This window comes from Rutilus rutilus (genome assembly GCF_951802725.1).
Source record: "Rutilus rutilus genome assembly, chromosome: 3".
Classification (NCBI taxonomy): domain Eukaryota; kingdom Metazoa; phylum Chordata; class Actinopteri; order Cypriniformes; family Leuciscidae; genus Rutilus; species Rutilus rutilus.
In genome coordinates, this window is record NC_140211.1 from 21,621,325 (window position 1) to 21,637,657 (window position 16,333).

Below are 16,333 nucleotides of genomic sequence, written 5' to 3' on the forward strand. Positions count from 1 at the left end.
CACTTCACTTCCCTTTTCCTTTTCATTCTCTTAATTTTCCCTGATATCTCTCTGTCTCGACTCTCTCTCTTGTGTGTGTGTACTTTTCTTGCTACTTTTCTTGTACCTGTCACTTCTTCATCAGCAGGTCTACTTAATCAATAACTAATAAATAGTTTGCTTAAACTTAGTTAACTTTTATTTTATTTTATTTTTTTATAATGAAATAAGTAGTTTATTTTAAATGAACCCAGACATGTCATACTCCATCACGTCTTGTCTGATCAGCAGACACACACACACAGCACTCCACACACTGTGAATTGAAATATGTAGTTGACAGAAATAACTTTGAATAATTATTCATAAAACTGTACATCACATTAAATTACATGATGGGTCTCACTCAGCAGCCTATCTGCTATCTCAAATCCTTAATCTTTTATGTAAGCAATAAGAAAGGCACACAGTGTTTCTGACTGAGCTCAATAAAGGCTGCAGTGTTACTGTATCATTCCTCATTTGTAAATCGCTTTGAATAAAAGCCTCGTAAATGTAACTGGGCAAAAAGATCACTTAGCTCAGTCATAAAGAGAAAGAGAATCCAACAATGATCCATCTTTCGATGAATTAATGAGCATATAAACGAGTGGTTTTATGCTACAGACATCGAGGAGTTTTGTTGTTTTACATTTTTTGGAGCTTATTGTTATTTTTACAAAAACCTGACTTAGCTGGAATCTCTCTTGACTGATTTGATGTCTTCCTTCCTGTCACTGTCCTCTAGCCACCATTAACATGAACAACATGAATGATGGCTGGTATGGAGGATTGAAGGAGACCATTCAGCAGCAGCAGAACCAGCTGGTGTGGGTCTCAGAGGGCAAGGTGAGTTTCATTGAACTTTTCCACAGTGATTCAGTTCAATAGCTGATGCATGAGGTTTCAGGGACAGGGTTCATTCGTGGTTGTCTGGGTCCATGGTTCTGTTTTTACAGAGCATAGTTTATTAGTTTCCCATGCATCTTTTCTTGTGGTCACACCACTTACGTTTGACCACTGTATGGTTCTTCGATCAGCATCTGTTCTTTTTCCCAGTGGATTGAGTTTTATTTTAGTGATGTTTCACCATAATAAGGTTAATCTCATGAAACCTGGACCAGAAACTGTCTTTTTTTTTTTTTTTTATGCTTTGTGGAAAAAAAAAATCATGACAAATGAAGCGCACCCCCTCAATTCTTAATATCATAGTGAGGAAAAAGTTTTAGGAAATAGTTTATTTTATAGTGTCCTTGTTACATGTTCTTACTTTAGTAATTACAGAAAATTATGTATACATGCAACTAACCCTAAACCAAACAGATTCTTAACCTTAACACTATAGTAAGTACATGTTGTTAATCAATATCACTCTGTACTTAAATGTATAATTACACTTTAACAAGGAAACCTTAACATAAGGTGTAACCAAGTTTCTTTAGCATTCACCAAAAAAAGAGATGCTCATTCTCAAATTGTTATTACAAATTGCTGTTATAATATAAACATAAATATTTAATGAAAAACTTAAAATTAGAAATGTTGCCATGCCTTTGAAAAAATTAAGCTGAAGTACTAAAATAAATAAATAAATAAAACTAGACATTTAGAAACTTAAACTAAAGTTAAAATGAAAATATAAAAATGAAACCCAATTCAAAAATATTAATTAATACTATGATTATACGATGTAAATAATACCGTAATAACACAGTCTCATGTTCTTATTACAGTAATGTTATTTACAATGAATGTTATTTAAATTGTATTTATAGATCATTGTAGTATTTGTAGTACTACCTTTGTAAGCATTGTATGGTAGTATTTTAATTCTAACTAATTCTGTGAGATATTACAAAAATATTATTGATAATAAATAATTGACATTTTTGTAAAATTTGCCTAATTATCCTAAATATATTGTTAAAATGTACGCTTTATTTTTTTTATGCAAAATATATATTTTTGTGAGATTCTCCAATGTTACACATTTCATCTACATGATGTCATTTCTCGGTTTCACCCTCTCATCTCTTTTTCACCCTCTCATGTTGTTCTCTCCTCTTCCTCTCTCTCTTAATGAATTCTTTGCATCATGTGTTCTGAATCTCCGTAGGCGGACGGCGCACCTGACGATGATCTGGACATTCACGATGACCGCCTGTCCTACCTGTCCGCCCCTGGTAGCGAGTACAGTATGTACAGCACGGACAGCCGTCACACCTCAGACTACGAGGACACTGACACAGAGGGTGGAGCCTACACGGACCAGGAACTAGACGAGACCCTGAACGACGAGGTTGGACCTCCAAGCGAGCCCGCCATCACACGCTCCTCGGAGCCTGTCCGGGAGGACCTGCCCGTCATCCAGGAACCTCCTGGATATGGAGGGTACCAGCCTGAACCGCTGAACCGCATCGACCCAGCAGGGTTCAAGGCCCCTGCACCTCAGCAGGTAGCGTTTCTACGAGCCGTACGCCTTCCCTGTTGTCTGGAGGCCGTGGTGTGCGTGAGAAAAGTGTTCTAGCGGCGCTATTGATGGAGGAATGCTTTAAAAACCGTAGTACATTGCAGTACTAGAGAAGTGACAATGACCAAGTAATTGTTGCCACGTATTTATTATATGTATTTGTGAGCGTGTAGTTGTGTGAATGTGTGTGTGTATGTGACAAATATGGCTCGGCTGTTATACTTCATGTAGATGCTGTGACTCTTATCTCAATATGATCACAATGGAGATGGAAGTGAGGACGTTGTATCTTTAAGAATGTGTAACGTTTGCCCCATCCTTGTGGTCTAGCTGTCCCCTTATATGTCATGCAAAATGATGTCATTACCAGAAAGTATTATGTGCATGATGGAATTACTGTGTTAACTATATAACTGTGAATGTATTTATCTATATTGGTCCAGTGGCCACCATGATATCAAAAGTGTCTTAGATCTTGTATTACAAGAGCCAAAACATTGTACTGTACTGTAGAATTAAACTGACTTCAGACTTACAGTAAAAACAGAACATTGTTTAGTTGCAAATTATTACATGACATGGTTCCCAGAATCATCCTATTCTGTATGTTAGTGGGATGTTCCTAATTCAGTACAAGTTAAGCTGTGTGGACAGCATTTCTTAGCAGTTAAGGCACTAACAGAGAAAGGGCAGTAGGCCTTGAAATGCTAGATATATCAATATTATTAAAATTCAAGCAATAATAAGCATATAATTAAGTAATGCATATTTGTTATGAAATTCAGATGACTGTTAAATGGGCAGTATTAAAATGATAAACTATTTTGTCTAAATAAATAAAACACTAACATCTAAAATAAACTGTAATGTACAGGTTGAAAAAGAATTATATTTACTTTGAGATTTGCTAAATGTTATATTTAACATTGTTATTAAATTATTAGTGTTTTTAAAGATTAGATGACAGCAAAGGTCAAATATCCAATATCAGCCAATTAAGATAAATTATTTATATACAAGTGCTGTCAATAGAGCTTAACATAAATTGAATCTGGAACATTCCCTTAATAGAACAGTACAGGTGTCAGGTGAGAAAGAAGAGAATCACAGCTGAAGTGCAGTGGTGAGGTTTGACCGCATGTATTAAACATTTTTGAACACCTTCACAGAAAGCAGAGGCTGCTCTCCCCACGCAGCCTGAGCCGCTGGCAGAGACAGCGCCCCCTGCTGTTCATGTAAATGTAGGGGCCCCGAGTGCCAAGGATCTCCCGGTCACCCTCACTCAGGGGGATTTCAGCCCAGAGGCTGGCTCTCTCTTCCCACCTGCCCCTGAGCTAGCTCAACCCCCGTCTCCCGACCCCAACCAATCTGGACAACCCGGGTCAGAGTCCAAGGTACCTCGCTAGCCATCCCGCTCTGGACTGAAACCGGCCCACTTAACGCCCGAGCCCGGTGCCCTCTCTTATCGCCGTCTGCCCTGCCTGTGTGCTGCGGTGCTTTCCTCTAGCTCTTGCATGTGCGCTGTGTGCTTAATGAGAGCGTCTGTTCTCTATCTGTGATTGTGCGTATGTGTGTTCATAAACAACAGTGGGTATGACAGAGGCCTGCTGCATCAGATCATATAGTTCATGAATCTTCGGGCAAGCCCAGGTCCCCACTGTTGCTTTCTTACTTTTGCATGGGTTTATTTTTCAGTTTTTTTGCCTGTTGAAGTAGAGTTAGTAAATACTAGTGGTGCAATGAATGTGATAAACTGATTTAATTATTAAATTGATCTTTATTTAGATTTAAAACTTTGAATCTTCCCCCCTCCTATTGACTTTGAAAGGTAGCCTTGCTCTTTACAACAGTGTTCATTCTTTATATATATATATATATATATTCTTTCATTTTTCATCGTCATATTACTTAATTCAGCAATTTTATGCTAAAATGGCATCTAAATTTAGTCATCAAAAGTATTTCAGCAGAAATTTAATTAAACTACAGAACAATAAAATGCATAGCATGGCCAGGAATTAAGAAACAAACTAATTGCCTTGTGTTAATGTAGTTACATTTTGGCCAAAGTGAACTAATTCATAATTCGTGGCCACAATATTTTGTTTTTTTCTCCCCTGCATGCTCTGTGCGGGGCTTGAAATTAAACTAAATATTCAAACATTATATATATATATATTAATTTAAACCTGTAGAAACATTTGTCATTTATCATAACATTTATGTGAAAACTGCTGCCTTTATGACTCCTGAAATAGCTTTATAATGGAACAATCCTTGACATTTATTCATCATAATTTGATATTTTGAAACATTTATATTAATTTAGTTCATAGGGGTTACACAGACAAATCGACTTTAATACTCTGCCATGATGCTTTAAGCTTGATGTCGACTAGTCGCTGATCATGGCCTATAGAGGCGCATCAGGATAAGAAATCTTTGAACTCCACTTTTACGCTCCGTTTCCAACAGTTAAAATTACAAATAAATGCATACTCTGAGAGCGCAACACAAGAGATGTGTGATTATACCATGTGGAAGCTCAAAATTGATCGGGAGAAAGCTCGTTTTAAACAGCATAAACAGTTTGCTAACAGAAACCACACTAGTGCATTATTTTGTTTTCTGATACGATCATAAACTAGCGCATTACGTACCGTTTCACTAGCTGGCGAATGATCCCAGCTTCAGCGTCATGCTGCTTTATTATACAAAATCCCCAAACCAAAAATGGTTCCTAAAAGGCTACTTTTCAAAATACATTTTATTTTTTGAACCAAATTGTTTTTGTATATTTCTTTTTCAGTGGGACTTTTTCTGGCTGATTTTACCCCAATGATTTTGCAGCTTGGCGTGTCATGACTCATTTTATCTTTCTTAAACTCTGAAACTGTGTAATGGCTGCCTCCATTTGACCTGTTCAATAACTGCCCACTCTGAGTCTTCCTCTATTGCAGGTCTCTCTGCTGACTCTGTGCTTCATTCTTCAACTTTTAATCCGAATATTATTCACTTCTGGTTTCTGTCGTTTCATTCAATTCAATTGATTGCTGTGGTTTTGAGTTTAATGTACAGTTCTTTGTACAGTTTGTTTATAATTTTCCTGCTTTGGCTTTATCAACAGATGTACAAGAAGGATATCTACCGAACCAATGAGCAGATGCAGGTGAGCCAAAACCCTATGCAGCCCAACTACAACCCCCAGCAGCCCCTCTACCAGGAAGACAAGCCATACAGAGATTACGACCACCAGCCCAGTCGCTATGATGGGGGCTACATGGAATCAAAAGCTCGTAACTTTGACCCTCAACTACATTTTGAAAACAGCGTGCCTCCGTACGACGAGCAATGGGCTCCGTATGACCACACCTCTGGATACGACCCTCATATGCCCTACGAGGATGGTCTGGACCACATGTATGGTCACCCTCAGACGCGGCACGACACGGGTCGACCTCGTTATGGCAAACCTAGCCCTGGACCGATCCGACACGACGAACCACCCCCTGCGCGGCCACAGTATAACCAAGAACCACTTCCTCACACTCAAGCAACCTCCCGCTCCCCTGAGCCCCCCAAACAACAGTACTACGACCCCTCCCAGAGACCTTCCTACGCTCAACCACCACAGAGGGGCTACATGAATTCGGAGACCTCTGTGTCCCCTCCCAAACTGGAGTCCCTCTCACCGACAGCAGAACCTGAACTTCCTCCTCCTCCAGCCGAGGCAGAGGAAGACCCAGCCATGAAGCCCCAGTCCGTGCTCACAAGGGTCAAGATATTTGAGAACAAGCGATCCGTGTCTGTGGACAGAGCAAAAGAGTCTGCAAACTCTGGGATTCGGGTGAGTTGGCATGGTCTGTATTTCTTCTCACTAAATACACACTCTACAGACTGAATAATTAAGTTGAATTTTTCTGCTTCCTTTAGCCTGTGGACATGGTGCCTAAACCTGGCGCTGCCTCTGTGCCCAAAGCCAATTCTTTAAGTAACCTGGACCAAGAGAAGGCCTTTAGGTAATGAACTAGCACTTAAAATCAATACATTTGCAGCCACAAATACAATATCATTTATCATGGTTTCCACAAAATATTATTCCGCACAACTGATTATATTAGTCCACTTTTATTGAAATTATTACTGCAACTATTCTATGCATAAAGTATTTGAAGGTACACATGCGTCTTTGATCTGTCAGATCTCCAGAGCCACAGCAGCCCGATGATATCATTCGCTCCAATAACAATGACCCTGATGAGGATGAGGAGTACTACAGGAAACAGCTGTCTTACTTCGACCGCCGAAGCTTTGATAGCAAACCCTCCGCACAGCTGACACCTGCCATCAAGCCAGCCCAACCCCAGACCCAACCAGGGTACTACCCCAGGTACATTATCATAAATAATCATGTTTCCTGGAATTTATAATATAAAATTAGATAGTAGTAAACATGATGACAGAACATATGGCTTTAAGTTTGAATCTAGACTTCGTTGTTTGTTTGTCTGTCTGCTACAGGACAGAGTCAGTGGAGAAGATCAACCCTGTTGCTCCGGCCAACCCAGCTGTCCCACCCCCGACCCTACCTAAACCTGCAGGTAAGTGATTTATGGAAGAATAAAACATTTAATATACATGTGTATAAAGAATGTTGTCCTTTTGAACTTTCAATTGATCATAGAATCCTGGAAAAAATGTATCATGGTTTCCAAAATTCCCTCAAATATTAACCGTCACAGCTGTTTTCAACATTGATAATAATAGGGACTGTTTCTTGAGCACCAAATCAGCATATTAGAATGATTCTGAAGGATCATGTGACACTGAAGACTGGAGTAAGGGTGCTGAAAATTCAGCTTTGCCATCACAAGAATGAATTACATTTTTAAAATGGAACTGAGTTATAAATTGTAATAATATTTCACAATATTACTGTATTTTAATCAAATAAATGCAGCCTTGGTGAACATAAGAGACTTATTCACATACACATAATCTTCCTATCTCACACAGTGACCCCACCGCTAGACCCACACGGATCTCCCAAAGTGAAGCCTCCCAGTCATGAAGACAAAGTTCAGAGCACTTACCTGCCTCAGAAAAGCTTCCCAGAGAAATCTCCTGTTAACGGCACCGGTGAACCTCCAAAGACCAACAGCACTGCCACGTCCAGCTACAACCGTTTTGTGCCCAAGCCGTACACCACCTCTGCAAGGCCCTTCGAACGCAAGTTTGACAGCCCCAAGTTCAACCACAACCTCTTGCCTAATGACTCTCAAAATAAGAAAGATAATGTGAAAGTTCCTATCAGTACCACAGCCAAACCACAGAGCTCACCCCAGTCGACAGACCATGACAGCGGCCTGGACACCTTCACCCGCACCATGGACCAGAAACCGAAATACCAGCAGAACAACATCAACGCCGTACCCAAGGCAATACCTGTCAGGTACACTAGAAACTAGCTCCGTAATTGTCAAGCTTACTTTTTTTTTCGTGCTAAAATTATAACATGAAGTAAATTAGATATTACTTAAAAAATAAAATTAAAGTAAATGTAGGACACAAAACAGAAAAACATTATCATAATCAGTAGACCTAGATATTTGTCTACTGATATTACTTTTCTGCTATAGCTAGATTTATTTTTACAATAAAGAACTAAAGATCAGAGGAGTCAAAAAGTAGGTTTATCTTATTTTATTTTTCCTCTTTCCAGCCCAAGTGCTTTGGAGGATGACGACGACGATGACAGCCACACGGTGGTGGCGACGGCGCGGGGCATCTTCAACTGTAACGGCGGGGTTCTGAGTTCCATTGAGACGGGGGTGAGCATCATTATACCTCAGGGAGCGATTCCTGATGGCGTGGAGCAAGAGATATACTTCAAAGTGTGTCGGGATAACAGCATCCTGCCACCTCTGGACAAAGAGAAAGGTCAGTCACGCATCTTTTTAACTCGGGGGTCAGAAGATTCTGACATTTTTGTCGTTTTCTGGTCTGTGAAAGAAACCTGGTAATCCAGAATTTGATACAGATTATTTTTTTATTGATACACGAACTAACCTGTACTCAAAATGCAAGTGAGCCTATTAGTACTAAATTTGTAGCTTTATGAGAAACATTGTCTGTTCATATACAGTTATGTGCTTGAGTGTAGAGCAAATGCTAAAGGAACGAGTTTTTATTTCCAGGTGAAACTCTGCTGAGTCCTCTGGTGATGTGTGGTCCTCACGGTCTGAAGTTCCTGAAGCCAGTGGAGCTCCGCCTACCTCACTGTGCGTCTATGACCCCTGATGGTTGGTCTTTTGCTCTAAAATCCTCCGACTCCTCGTCGGGTACGCTGTCCTCTCTCTGTCCTTTTTGGGGTCGTTTGGGATGGCTTTGTGACAACTTGTTTGGTTGTGGGCCTTTTTTTCATTATGCATTTTCTTATTCACACCTCCATATGACCAGTCATTTGTTAACCTTTTTTTTTTTAATTATACCACTAAATATGACTAATATTTTAGTCATTTAGCTTATCTCACTGACTCACTAATTCCAGTCTGCTCATTCATTTATGTGGTTTATTTAAGGTCTATTTATTAAACCAAGTGTCTCTTTTAAAACCGGGTGTGATAATTCACCCTACATTACAATTTATCTATTATTTCCATCATCTAGGTATTTGGATACATACGCACATACACTACTGTTCAAAAGGTTTGGGTAAATACATTTATAATTCAAAAGATCTTTCTATTCATCCATTTAAAATGTTTCCACAAAAGTATTTAAGTAGCACAATTTTTTACAGCATTTCTAATGGATCATGTGACTGACGACTGGACTAATGGCTGCTGAAAATTCAGCTTTGCCATCACAGGAATAAATTACATTTTAAAATGTATCCAAACATTTGAACGGTAGTGTATATTCTATCAGGGAATAAATGTTACACATTTAGATTTTTCATAAAAGGAACTGGATGTGATAACTAAGTAAGAAATTTAACAAATTGGAATTTTATTAAATATTTTAAAAATAAATAATTGTTCCATTAGCGAATGACACATCCATTATATTTTACTGAATGGATATTTTGCATTAGAGAAAGTATATTTGTTTTGGCAGATGGTTTGTATTTTGCAGGGCCCAACAAATTCTGCATTTTGTTCAGTATGAGTAGTTTTCGCTGGGCAGATTTGTTTTCATAGGCCTTTGTGTTCTCTCGATCAAGGCACTGAATCGCTCAATTTCTCCTTCGAGGTTAGTTAAATAATCAGAGATCTGCAGATGAACATTGACAAAATAGGTTGTTTGCCATCTTCACTTGAGTCTCATGATTTCATGAATTAGCCAATGTGAATTCACATCTATTAATCATAATTCACTCATAATATTATTTGTGTATTGAACTGATTCTCACACAGCCACCCAAATGTCTGAATATGCAGAGATGCTGGAATTGCCTTCGTCCCGCTAATGGAGATCAGCAAATGTTTTTCCCTGGGTCTTAATTTCTCTCTCTCTTGTTTCACTCATTCGTCTCTATATAACTCTTATTGGTAAACCTCGGACCACCCTGTATTAACCTTTTAATGAACCTCTCGTTCTGAATGTGCAGTGGAGAGATCGGAGATTCCTGCCTCATCCAAAACCATTACAGGCCTTTGCCTCTAATCTGCATATTTTAAAGCAAGGCCATCATTTGTCCATAGTTCAAGGCAAATTCCCCTGCACTCTCTTGGAAAGAGAGCGTTTATCTAACTACTTTAACACAGTTGTTCTGATGGAGTTCACAGCAGAGTGCAAAAGAGCACTGAAATCCTGAGGTCCTCTATAAATGAGCTAAAAAATTATGAGTAATCGGTTTCAATCGTTTTTGAAGATAAAGTGTGTAATTTATTCACCATAAAACCACCAAACAGAACATACAATGTTTGTTTGTTTGAAACTTGACTCGTCCCCCCACCCCGCCGTTCTGTTTGGTGCCGCTAGTGGTACAGAAATTGCACACTTCACCTTGATGAATGAAAAAACAACCTTGTTCTTATGCATTACAGCACCTTAGGATATGAGCTTATTGGTTATTGCTCTGGCTCTGCTGATTATCTCTATCAGAACAAATAACGCATGCTGAGAGCCTGTCTTATCTCGGAGCGTCCCGCTACGCTCCTCTCTTTCCCTCATGCAAACTAAAGAGAACAATTGCTAAAATTGCACAATATTGTACTGATACAGCTGTTGAAATATGCTAAAAAAGAATGCACCTCGTTTATAGTTTTGTTTACTTTTCTCCAAACGTGTGTTTTGTTTTGCGCCACATTTTTGTTAGTGTTTTGTTGGCTTTAGAATCGTGGATCTGACTAGAAAACAAGCATGCATGTGGCTTCGTCTAATGTTTAATGACTTTTTTTTTTTCTGTCACTGCATATACATGATGTATAATACATACATGACTGTTCAAAAGTTTGGAGTCGGCGAGATTTTTTAAAAATGTTTTTGAAAGAAGTCTCTTATGTTCACCAAAGCTGCATTTATTGGATCTAAAATACAGTAAAAACAATTATACTGTGAAATATTATTACAATTTAAAATAACTCTTTTCTATTTGAATATATTTTCAAATGTAATTTATACCCGTGATGCTAAAGATGAATTTTCAGCATCATTGCTAATTCAGTGTCACATGATCCTTCAGAAATCATTCTAATAATTAGTATCAATGTTGAAAACAGTGCTGTGTGCTATTTTTTTTTTTCCAGGATTATTAGATAATTAGAGGGTTAAAAAGAACAGCGTTTATTTGATATATATTTTTATGTAACAATGTAAAAGTCTCTTTTCTTTCTCTCATTAAAAAAAAAAAAGAAACTGACTCCAAACTTATGAACGCAATGATTGATCTTACTCTCAATTCATCAATCATTTTCATCTGCATTTTCTGTTATTTATCCAGGTGATCCTAAGAGTTGGCAGAACAAATCTCTCCCTGGAGATCCCAACTACCTGGTTGGAGCCAACTGTGTGTCTGTGCTTATTGACCATTTCTGAGGAGGGCAACAGCAGGTCCCTTTACTGAATGTGGAACCAGTTTTAAAGAGAGAGGACCTTCCCCCTTATGAACACACACATACTCATACACACACACACACGAAGGCTACGCACTATGCTACACTAAATGAAGGGTCTCCTGACTGTGCTCTGGCTTGTTTACGGTAACCTCAGAGACTGGAGGGAGGGTTACATTCTATGAAGTGCTGTTTTAATCTCCTCATCGTCCTCTTCATGTTTGCTTTATCTTTCACTTCTTTTTTTAAGTGCTTTTAAAGGCTTTCGAGGATAACAAAAACAGACATTAACCATTGATGGACTGCATGCTCTGTGCCACTGACCAATTAATATTCACACTGCAAGCCAACTGTAATATTTTGCGACACACAACTTGTGTTTATTTTTTAAAGGATTTATTAGGTTCTTCCATTCAGCCTAGGCTACTTAAACATATAGACTATATTAATCTGCAAATGTATTTTCACTTTATATAGTATGCACACTATAACGTTATGATTATAATGTATAGTGCAACTTTTCTAGAATATCGAATTCTAGTTTTAGGATTTTCAATCGAGCAGTTGAAGTGTACATCTGACACGTTTCCTGACTTTTATCATGTCAAGGTGCAGGATCAGTGCTAGATGAGAGCTTTAAGGAAAGAGTCGGAGAGAAATGGCATATGAAGAATATACAGAAAGAAGTTTTCTAGCCAAGGACACGTCACTTAAGGCTCACCTTTTTTAATGGCTCCTTTGTAGACACCACTAGCCTCCTCACAGACCTGTGAACTTGAGCACTGGAACATTCCTGCTGTGTCGAGATCTATGCATGTGCTTTGACTCAGGTGTGAAGACTGCTGCTCTTTCCTCTCCCCTCTTTCTCTTCCAGATTCTTCCTCACTCCCTCTTTCTCCCTCTCTCTCAAACACTCCATGTAAAGCAGTGATGCCTTATCTGAAACGACACACTTTTTTCAATAACGAAAACCTTTTTGGTTTCTTTTTGCTAAGTTGTTCTAATGATAAATTATGAAGTTGTCTTTCTGCCATTTTTGTCAACCCGCTGTACAAATAAACATGGGTGTTGCACACATAAACAGCGTTATGTCTAAGAACAGGTTTTCTCTTTTTATCTGCTATGCACATGACTTTTAAAGAGAAACACAAATAAAAGATGGGAGGACGGATATCAATTGGCTGTACATAAAGCTAGCATATTGCCTTCATTTTTGGTTTGTAAATGACTTTTTTTGTATGTCTTTATTATTTTGTATAAAACTTAGAGGGGGAAAACGTTTATAAAAGAGGATGAATGAAATCAAAACGGTTTGTCTTTGTATTCTGGTTCTACCCTTGAGCCTTGGAACGTGTACTTGGCAGTAATAATATCACATTTTCTACAGATACACACTAAATGTAAGCGGTTTTTAATAATAACCATCTTTTTATTCTTTATTTACAAAAGAAAGTGCTTGATGTAAACTATTCTCAAAACCTGTTTCTTTTAAACGGTGTGCTTGAAATGTGTTCCATGCATTTATTTGTGATACTGGATGCTACATTGTGTGTCCTGAAATGTATTTTTGTACTAATAGATTTATTATGGCACGCCGGAAGACTTTTTTTTTTTTTTTAGACATTATAACACAGCTTTGACTGGTCATTAGCTATTCACGTGTGGCAGAGTTTGTTCCCTTTTCAACACAATTTCCAGTATGCCACTGTATTAAAAAATAAATCATTTTTAAAATACACTATGTTGTCATTTTATTAGGGATTTTTCCGTAGTTGTAGGTGCAATACAAAAATGACTTTGCATAGAGAATTCAGTTTGCCGTTGCAAAGGAGCAAGGTGACTTTTAAAATGTTTCATTGCGACAGTGCACTGACTGCAGTACAGTGTGTAGTGACACTTGTTGGCCTGCAGATGGCGCAAATGCTTTACTGCCAGATTCATTCACAACGTTCATTGCGTCTGGCCATTATAAATCTGATTTTAATATTACTGTACCTTTAGTCGATGGTAAAATCAAGCCCGGCTAAATGATCACTTCTACTCCATGAATACCCAAATTAAACGGCATTCCTTGTTTAAAGAAATAATACAAGTTAAGTATGTGTTTTAGTCCTCCTTTAACTGAAGAAAACAAACTACTAATATAACTTTGAAAACAAAGTGTTATTAATTATATAATATTTCTTTGAACTTTTTGTTTTATGTGGTAGTAGTTTTAAATCTAATCTTTACAAAATATCAGTTAATTATTGAAAATGTGGCTTTAGTTTTCCTGTTAACAAAAGTGACTGCTGACATGTCTACATGTATAATGATGTATGTGACACAGAGTTATCTTAAAGATAGGCTATATTAACTACAGACCCTGTAAATATTACATGTAGCCTACCAAATATGGTAGTTTGGTCTTTGTATATTATGACATGTTTAACATGCTTCCTTTTAAGGAGACTTGGCATAGACATTTTTCATAGGCTCAAACTGGAATTAAACAGGTCTGGTATTATGGCTATTTACTCCAGCCAGCCAAAATGTTCACATGAAATAAGAACAATCTGCATTTTAATGCATATACTACACAGTTCGTTTGTAAAATACGTAACTATATTTTCATGCAAACTTACAAGTACATTTTGGTCATGTATGTTACTGATTTGGATTAAAATAAAATAAAAATTATTGTATGTCGTATAACTTTTTCCGGTAAAAAATAAACATTTGATTGGTTGATCGGCGTTTCAAGCATACCAACAGCATTGGGTCACTTTAAGTGTTAATTGAGATTTACACGAGTAGGTCAGCGAAGAGCTGTTTGATTAGTCGAAACGTCGGTGTTTTATCTCACAAATCGACGTTAATTTGTCCACCGAGAGAACCCCGTTTTTGGAAAATCAGATCGTCGGCTCATGATAGCACATGAACGGGTTTCTCTCGCTGTATTGGAGCAGTGAGAAATGGAAACCCCGGAAAGGATCAATACAGAACGCCCAGGGAGGGGACATCTCTGTCACTCCGCTCCATTCACACATGTGGTTCCAGTCCTGCTTTCAGTCTGCGTGTTGCTCGGTGGCACGTGAAGCTTTGATGCTTATAAAAGCATTATAAATATATGGTTTCTTAGTTTTGTAAGAAAACACATACAAACTAAATAATCGATTTTGGTCTGAAACCGGACTGTTACCGGATACCAAGTAGCCTACTTGTTTTATTTAATTTGTATGACACTCACAATGATGCAGTGCTACTGAATATCAGATGTTTTTCCAGTGACATTGCTTAAATGGCATATATTTTACCGAACGCAAAGACTCAATCTTAAAGCGAGTTTAATGAAAAGTAACAATATGAATAAGTAAGTTTAAGTCGACTCATATCATTCATTCGCAGCTTTTCTGGTTCCAAAAACGAGTTCGTTGCCCGCATCCATCCATCTGAATCTACATATGGCGACACGTCAGTCCATCTCCTCCTCTACACAAGCACCTGCTCACACACACCTACACACCTACAACTAACACACAACTAGCGCGAGGCTGCGGCTGCACGCAAAGACCGAGCGAACATTTCTACACTGAAGTTGGACGTTGAAAACGCGTCGTGGTGGAACCGCGTCATACGCAGCCCGTACGTACGCGCGATAGATGCGAATTTCGTTCCCATTGAATACGACGTTCTCCGCTCAGAGCCGTGAGGTATTTCATTAACGGACTGTCACGGCTGTGAACGGATTTGATGGATCACCTATCCCGTGCATATTTCTTCGAAGCGGGCGACCTTTCAGCGCTCGTCTTCGCAAAGCTCACCTCTTTGTCTTATTGAAGTGATTTTGAATAACGCTCGGTAAAACACCTGCTTGAAAACAGCGCACTTATCCTCAGAACAGTGAGAGTAGGACATCGTGAGCTTCCTCGTGTAACGGGATGATGGTCTGTGAGTCTTGGCAACACGCTATGCATTCATCTTTACTTTGTGGATGTCGGAGTGACTAGACCCAGAGGTGTCCTGTAAACCCGAAGCCCGCTGATTTAACCCAAGTTTTGGTTCATTTAAACTGTTTAGTCGTGACCATGCCCGTCAGTGCAATGCCGAGGGGTCGGTCTCTGAGCCCGGTATCTCTGTCCCGCAGTCTCTCCCGGCTGAGGGAGTTTCGAACCCGGACTCGCATCATGCTTTCTCTGGGAGTTTCACAGATGGTGCTCGGGAGTCTCATTTTGGCTGTCAGTTTCGCCGCTTTGGCCCTTACTACATCTCCGAGGGTGAGACATTCGTGTCCCTTTTGGGCTGGATTCTCGGTAAGTTGTCTTTATTCTTTAAAAATCGTGTATTTTTTGTTAGTTTAGCCTGAACAGAGAGGTGATATTACGCGCCATTTGTGACCCCAGCAACTGCAGAGTCAGCAATCACATCACGCGCGCCTGCTTCTTAGTTTATGATTCAATTCTGCTGCTCATCAACGAGAGCCTGCGGAACAGTATTCACCAAATGCGAAATTAAATGGCCTATGAATAATTCTGGGGGAAGGGGGACTGTTTTATTGCTTGGGCTCAGGTGAGCTCACCTATGAAAGGCTGTGGTTGGTGAATTGCCACAGCATGCAGCAGAATGAAGCCACATGATTAAAAGAGATCAGACGAATTCATTGTGCATTTCACTTATGCCTGATGTTCTGTGTGAAAATATTTCAACAGGCTGTTAGTTTCTGACTGGTATTGATTAATGCATCCTTGTTCAATTTTCAGACAGGAATAATTCTGCTACTTAATCAAGAGCAAATCTTTTCCACAGT

General features: G+C 38.8%; 2 protein-coding genes across 13 annotated transcripts in view; both read left to right on the forward strand.

The window, feature by feature from the left end:
- tjp1a (tight junction protein 1a) overlaps positions 1–13,277 on the forward strand; it is a 123,943-nt gene extending 110,666 nt beyond the window's left edge. For 5 of the 12 annotated variants that reach the window (XM_084405708.1, XM_084405712.1, XM_084405715.1 and 2 more), the window contains 11 exons: positions 767–867; positions 2,135–2,473; positions 3,658–3,882; positions 5,616–6,335; positions 6,422–6,507; positions 6,690–6,878; positions 7,010–7,089; positions 7,505–7,940; positions 8,211–8,428; positions 8,686–8,829; positions 11,436–13,259. In XM_084405708.1, coding sequence (XP_084261834.1) covers positions 767–867; positions 2,135–2,473; positions 3,658–3,882; positions 5,616–6,335; positions 6,422–6,507; positions 6,690–6,878; positions 7,010–7,089; positions 7,505–7,940; positions 8,211–8,428; positions 8,686–8,829; positions 11,436–11,530 — 2,633 coding nt within the window. In that variant the 3' untranslated portion in view covers positions 11,531–13,259. Of the gene's footprint in view, positions 1–766; positions 868–2,134; positions 2,474–3,657; positions 3,883–5,615; positions 6,336–6,421; positions 6,508–6,689; positions 6,879–7,009; positions 7,090–7,504; positions 7,941–8,210; positions 8,429–8,685; positions 8,830–11,435 lie in introns of all 12 variants that reach the window. The other 7 variants (XM_084405716.1, XM_084405718.1, XM_084405710.1 and 4 more) reach the window with 3 other exon arrangements.
- Positions 13,278–15,186: 1,909 nt separating this feature from the next.
- The window catches only part of fam189a1 (family with sequence similarity 189 member A1), a 104,463-nt gene continuing 103,316 nt past the window's right edge, over positions 15,187–16,333 (forward strand). The window contains exon 1 of the mRNA XM_084405721.1: positions 15,187–15,839. Coding sequence (XP_084261847.1) covers positions 15,615–15,839 — 225 coding nt within the window. The 5' untranslated portion in view covers positions 15,187–15,614. The remainder of the gene's footprint in view (positions 15,840–16,333) is intronic.